General features: G+C 32.9%; 1 protein-coding gene across 1 annotated transcript; it reads right to left on the bottom strand.

The window, feature by feature from the left end:
- Window positions 1-3,870: 3,870 nt before the first annotated feature.
- Window positions 3,871-4,730, bottom strand: LOC125819817 (30S ribosomal protein S11, chloroplastic-like). The gene is made up of 2 exons (XM_049499251.1): window positions 4,472-4,730; window positions 3,871-4,130 (listed from the first exon to the last, which is right to left on the bottom strand). Exons 1-2 carry the CDS (start codon window positions 4,728-4,730, stop codon window positions 3,871-3,873), a joined length of 519 nt encoding a protein of 172 aa, XP_049355208.1.
- Window positions 4,731-7,610: the final 2,880 nt, after the last annotated feature.

Here is a 7,610-nt window from a genome sequence, read left to right as displayed (position 1 = left end):
AATAATAACTTAAGTTTCGATAACTAGAAAAAGAACTTTCTAGTTCACTCAGAAAAGAATGATCGTTGTCAACCTCAAATATCTGATTTTCAATATCAAAATAGATGGAATAACTGTCTCCATTCCTATCACTAACTAAAAAAGTGTCATCAAAGATGAAATTCCAAATGTCTTTAACGCCAAATAAATAATCAACATTACTGCAACTATGAATGTTTTTCATTTTTAGATTTGGATCTTCACAGGTATTTTCAATAGGACCAAGACTGTCCATTGACTTATTTAGCCCACACCTGTGTTCGAACTCCTCTTAAACAACATCGAATTAAACCACCATCTTTCCATAAAGTTTTCTTGCCCCCATATTCGCATGAAAATACAATAGATGAATAGTCATTCACTATAAAATTATTTATTTGAATATCTTATTTCCTATCAGACTAAGCATAGAAATGCAATCACTAGGATTATTAACTAATACGGATTGTGAGTATTCAAAAAAAGTTCGGAATCTAGGGGAACACTTCAGTATATATTAATATGTTGGAACCCCTTTTATTATTAAAATAATAGAATTTTTGATAAAGGGAGGCTTCTCCTATGTCGTGTCAAATTCGCATCGAAAAAAAGTGATTTGTCCTCTCCTATAAAGAAATTAAAAAAATTCGTAAAATCTCGTCTAATACTAATATCTAATCACTAACTAATCTAACTAATCTAACAATCTAAACTCTAATAATAAGTAATAAATTAATGTTCTATTTCAACACGGAACAAAGGGGACAATATACAGGATAGGTAGAAAGAGTTGTAATAATTGGCTTGATTCAGGGAAACTACAAACTACAGGATAGAAAATAATATACCAATCCTAAGGATCCGTAGGATTAATTGTGGATCCAAGACAACAATAGAAAGATTTGAGTCTTAGATTTTGATTTAGTTTTCTAGATTTTGTATTTCAAATCTTGATCAAAATATATGCAATAGAATCTTAGTTGTATTCGGCTCAATCCTTTTAGTAAAAGATTGGGCCGAGTTTAATTGTAACCGTTCTAGTAAATATGTTCCTCCCCAAGTCAATATATTTTATTGTTTAGGGGGAATTACGCTTACTTGTTTTTTAGTACAAGTAGCTACCGGGTTTGCTATGACTTTTTACTATCGTCCGACCGTTACTGAGGCTTTTTCTTCTGTTCAATACATAATGACTGAAGCCAACTTTGGTTGGTTAATCCGATACGTTCATCAATGGTCGGCAAGTATGATGGTCCTAATGATGATCCTGCATGTATTTCGTGTGTATCTCACCGACGAATTTAAAAAACCTCGTGAATTGACTTGGGTTACAAGTGTGGTTCTGGCTGTATTAACCGCATCTTTTGGCGTAACTAGTTATTCCTTACCTTGGGACCAAATTGTCTATTGGGCAGTGAAAATAGTAACAAGTGTCCCTGACACTATTCCTGTAATAGGATCACCTTTGGTCAACTTATTGCGCGGAAGCGCTAGTGTGGGACAAAATACTTTGACTCGTTTTTATAGTTTACACACTTTTGTATTGACGCTTCTTACTGCCGTATTTATGTTAATGCACTTTCCAATGATACGTAAACAAGGTATTTCTTGGCCTTTATAGATAGAGAAAATCAAAACATATCCTAACTATTTGTAATCAATAGTTTATCACTTGGTGTAGGAATATATAGTTTTTCATTGTTACAAGTATGGATTATTAAAAATAATAAGACATGGATTTGGATATTTCCCTTTAACCATTCATGTCAACTAAACGGGGGGATTGAAGGGAATTTTGTGAAGAGAAAATGGATTATGGGAGTGTGTGACTTGAACTATTGATTGGTATGTGTAGATATATGCCTGCCACATGGGAATTCACAACCAAATGTGTCTATTTGTTCCAATCGCCGTGTAAGCCCTATATAGAGGATAGGCTAGTTCGCTTAAAGAGAATCTTTTCTATGATCTGTATCATGTTGTACATGAGCAGGCTACGTAGGATCGAGTATAAGTGAACTAGATGAAATCAAAATTCCCTTTTATCTAGTTCACTTATAAGATTTAATAGTATGTAAATGTATTTATTTCCTATGCATTGACACGATCAAAACTACTATCGGATTGAAACAAGAGATCTAAAGAAGAAGACAGGTTAGACAATATTAGTAACAAGCAAACCTTGTATATGTATCTTCAAGCATTTTAGAGATAAATACCAATTAGAAGGTCTGAGATGACCCATAAAGCACTTGATCATATCATGATCTGATTTGTAAGCCTACTTGGGTCTGGAGTATTTACTTGTAAGAACATAATTATTTGTTTTGTGGATAGTTCAAACTCTATAGAAAAGAATTCAGTCAAATTTTTCTTATATTGAACCATTCCTATATCATATATGTGTATGTGTAAATACCGGTACCATATAAATATTTTATATGGATATATGGACTCGTTTGATTGTTTTTATTCTTGCTCAAGCTGGATGATTAAAAATTATCATGTCCATTTCCCTCGGGGGGTGGATCTATAAGAATTCACCTATCCCAATAACAAAAAACCTTACTTGAATGATCCTGTATTAAGAGCTAAATTGGCTAAGGGTATGGGTCATAATTATTATGGCGAGCCCGTATGGCCCAATGATCTTTTATATATTTTTCCAGTAGTAATTCTAGGTACTATGCATTTAATGTAGGCTTAGCCGTTTTAGAACCATCAATGATTGGTGAATCGGCGGATCCATTTGCAACCCCTTTGGAAATCTTACCTCAATGGTATTTCTTTCATGTATTTCAAATACTTCGTACAGTGCCCAATTAATTATTGGGGGTTCTTTTAATGGTTTCAGTACCTGCGGGATCATAACAGTACCTTTTTTAGAGAATGTTAATAAATTTCAAAATCCATTTCGCCGTCCAGTAGCGACGACTGTCTTTTTGATTGGTACCGCAGTGGCCCTTTGGTTGGGCATTGGTGTAACATTACCAATTGATAAATCCCTAACTTTAGGTCTTTTTTTAAAAAAATTAATTGATTCAATTGTGAACACACGACATATGTATCTAGGGAATAGTTTCTTCAAAGCGAATTCTCCCTAGATACATCTATTCAATTTAATTATGAATTTCTTTCTAATATATGATATATTAATTGTGCTAAATTGTGCTTTTTCAATCTATTTTCACTTTTCACTAAGTAAGTCCAATAGATTTAACACTTATTTTTTGCTAAATCAATTACGAAATATTTTTCTAAAATGCCCAATATCTGTTTTATATCTTCACTACAAAAATGTTCAATTTTCATAAGATCTTCTTGGTTGTTATTCAAAAGGTCCAATAATGTATATATATTGGACATTTTGAGGCAATTATAGATCCTGGAAGACAATTCTAACTGGTCAATAAAAATCAATTTCAATGCTATTTTTTTTTTGGTTTTTATGAGTTTAGCCAATTTATCATGAAAGGTAAAAGGGGATAAATGAACCGTGTGTTGATTGTCCAGTAAATATAAGTTGTCTTCCTCCATATGTAAAGAGGGAATAAATAAATCAATTAAATTTCGGGATGCGTCATGAAGTGCTTCTTTCGGAGTTAAACTTCCATTTGTTCATATTTCGATAAAAAGTATCTCTTGTTTTTCATTCCCATTCCCATAAGAATGAATACTATGATTCGTGTTTCGAACATGCATGAATACAACATCTATAGGATAACTTCCATCATGAAAGTTATGTTGCGTTTTTATAAGATATCTATGATTTCTATCTATTTGTAATCCAATACAAAAATCAATTGGTTCTGTTAAACTAGCTATATGTTGTGTATTATCAACGATTTCCACCTAAGGTGGCAAGATGATATCTTGAGCAATTACATATCCAGGACCCTTGACACAAATAGACGCGTCAGAAGATCCATATAAATTATTTCTCAATACAATCTCTTTCAAATTCATTAAAATTTCATGTACCGATTCTTGAATGCCCATTATGGTAGAATATTCATGTGGTACTTTCTCAGATTTTACACGTGTGATACATGTTCCTTTTATTTTCCCAAGTAAAGCTCTTCGCATCGCAATGCCTATTGTGTCGGCTTGGCCTTTGATAAGTGGAGACAGAATAAAGCGTCCATAATAAAGGCGTTTACTATCTATTCTTGATTCAACACACTTCCATTGTAGTGTCCGAGTAGATACTGTTACTTTCTCTCGAACCATAGTACTATTATTTGATTAGATCATCAAATATTTTATTTCTCTTGAGATGTCTTCAATGTTCAGTTCTACACACGTCTTTTTTTCGAAGGTCTACAGCCATTATGTGGCATCAGAGTTACATCCCGTACAAAAGTTAATAGTATACCACTGCTATGAATAGCTCATAATGCTGCATCTCTTTCGAGACTGGGACCTTTTATCATGACTTCTGCTCATTGCATACCTTGATCCACTACTGTACGGATAACGTTTGTTGTTGTGGTTTGAGCAGCAAACGGTGTTCCTCTTCTCGTACCTTTGAATCCAGAAGGACCAGGTGAGGACCAAGAAACTACTAGACCCCGTACATCTGTAACAGTGACAATGGTATTATTGAAACTTGCTTGAACATGAATAACTCCCTTTGGTATTCTACGTGCACCATTACGTGAACTAATACACCCATTCCGACGCGAACTAATTTTCGGTATAGTTTTTGCCATATTTTATCATCTCGTAAATATGAATCAGAGATATATGGATATATCCATTTCATGTTAAAACAGATTCTTTATTTGTACATCAGCTCTTTTGGCAAGTCTGATTAGCCTTGTCTTTGTTTATGTCTCGAGTTGGAACAAATTAGTATAATGCACCCCCTCCTACGGATTAGTTGACATTTTTCACAAATTTTACGAACGGAATCTCTTATTTTCATATTTCTCATTCCTTACCTTAATTCTGAATCTATTTCTTGGAAGAAAATAAGTTTCTTGAAATTTTTCATCTTGAATTGTATTCCCACGAAAGGAAGTTTAAAACCTAATCCTTCAAATCTTTGTTGTGGAGTCGATAAATTATATGCCCTGTGGTTGAATCATAAGGACTTACTTCAATTTTGTCTCTATCTCCTGGCAGTATCTGTATAAAACAAAGTTCCTTTGAGGTATCAACTAATGCGAAAGATATTAGACAACTCTCCCCCTTTTTTTTTTTTCGTAAATAGGAAGTTTTGAATCCAATTTGCATATTATAAAGAATTACCAGATATAACACAAAAGATATTCCTCCCCACGTCAATATATTTTAAATGGAGTTACCCGGAGAATGATTAGTCATCCTGCCCGAACTAATTTATGTAACAATTTATCTTGGGGGATTTACATATACTGATAATTGTTGTTATAATTAATATTAATAATTAAAATTGAGAAGGATTTTTTGATTGAAAATATCCATACTGAACTGATTAGTTATATATCATATATCAAGTTGTATTTTCTTATTTCATTAGGAAACCAAAATTTGGAGATTCAAATCCAAGAATCATTCATGTATTCTAAGGCAATAGTTATCCTATTTTCAGAAAGTTGAATACATTTGATTTTTCAATAGAAAGGTAAGAGAAAGGTTTGAATTGAGATAGACTTAATCAAAATTGAAAGGATGAATCAAACTCAATCAAAAGGGAAGAAGGATTAGGTTTTAGTTGAATTTTAGGAAAAAATAAGGAAAACAGAACTCAAGGTGCAAGTACAATAAAAAAGCAGTTCAGTAATCCGAGAAAGGTTTCATATATTTTGTATTGGTAGCATTTTGGCGACATGGCCGAGTGGTAAGGCAGAGGACTGCAAATCTTTTTTTCCCCAGTTAAAATCCGGGTGTCACCTGATCAACAAAAAAATTGAAATCTCTTTTTTTCTTCTGTTAATATAACCCGCCGAATGTTTCACCAGCAGAAGCAGAGAAAGTAGATTGTTGATACTTGTTTTGGTTTGGGTGTTTTTATTAAAAAAATTGTAAATATCCTTGCATTGCATATTTAGGCTTAGCTTCCAAGTAAATATTTGAATGCTCGCGGGGCTATCAAGACTTCGCAATTACCTTCTATTAGAAATCAAAATTTTATATTACTAATCCATTGTATAATGACTGGACCTTGGAGAGCCCGATAGGCAATCGAAATAGTTGTGGAGGGGGGCGGAAGATACTTTATTATATACGAGGAACTCACAAAAATATCTCACTGGTCAAGCATCCAATCAATTCAAATGAGGGTCAATAAAAAAGGAATAGGACCTATTATTACTACATGTTCCATTAGTAACATTCCCTTGAGATGTTACTGCAGATTTTGCTTGGGTTTAATCTTTCCCGATTATAAATCATATAGAAATTTCTTATAAAATGAGCGAATTTATTGGATTGGTTTATTAATAGTCTTCGTTATTTTTTACTCTGCGCCATTGATTCTACTATTATTGGTATTAGTGAGGAATAATGGAACAATTAATTTTTTATAGAGATAGGGGACATAATTCATATGGATATAGTAAGTCTTGCTTGGGCTGCTTTAATGGTAGTCTTTACTTTTTCCCTTTCACTCGTAGTGTGGGGAAGGAGTGGACTCTAGGGGTTTTTCTAATTGAGTTAAGGAAGCAAACTGTATCTATATCAATTGCTTTCTAGATGGTTCTGCAACACGTTAGGAAAAAAATAAAAATATCTTCATTTTGAAATTCCATTGGACTCGACTGGAGTAATGTATTATAGGAATCATCCTCTTTCAATCAAAGAGCTATTTCAACGATTCCCATGTTTGTAGTTAGAAAGGAAAAGGATCCCAGGAAATTTATTCGAACCTAATTCTTACTAAATTTTCTATTCCAATTAATGGCCTCTTCCTAGGTGATACTGAAGAGGGCCGGACCCTTTTTTTTAATTTGTTTCTCTCTTTACTGTTCAAAGAAGAAGTGGTTTTGTTAAGTGTATATGCACTTTGTATGAGAAAGAAAGGATATAAACATAGTGGTTGTCTAACGAGATACTATTTAGAATAAGATCGTCAGGTGAGTCACATATTGCACATTTACTGCTTTCAAATTTTTTAAATTGGATTTAGACTTTTTTAGAATTTATCAACTTATTTCATATCATGGTTTAGGCGTTAAAAATCAATGAGGTTTACTCTTCCTTTTCGATGCCCGTGGAACTACTGTCAATGGTTTACTTCTTGGGAATGTTAAAAAAGAGATTACTACGTGATTTTTTGAATATGCCTATATCTATCGCTTTTGCTTCATTGATTTGATTTTCTCAATAGATACCGAGATTCATATTGGAAATCAAACATATAGTAATTCAAACTATAAGACATAGGAGTAATTCAGATTGATCAGAACAAATAGATATAGCAAATAAATGGAATTGGATGATATGTCAATCCCATATATGGAATTGATATTCGCATATATCAAGATAATATTGTAGATTGATCTATAGATCCATATCAAATGCAACCTCTATCTTTATTTTATTCCAGGGGGGCAGCTTTATAACAAGAATCTAACTAATAAATAGTATGGTAGAAAGATTCATCTACT

This window comes from Solanum verrucosum, unplaced genomic scaffold, assembly GCF_900185275.1.
Source record: "Solanum verrucosum unplaced genomic scaffold, falcon-dt-bn FXZP01000239.1, whole genome shotgun sequence".
Classification (NCBI taxonomy): Eukaryota; Viridiplantae; Streptophyta; class Magnoliopsida; order Solanales; family Solanaceae; genus Solanum; species Solanum verrucosum.
Note: the sequence above shows the minus strand (reverse complement) of the source record. Positions and strands in the feature narration are given on the sequence as shown.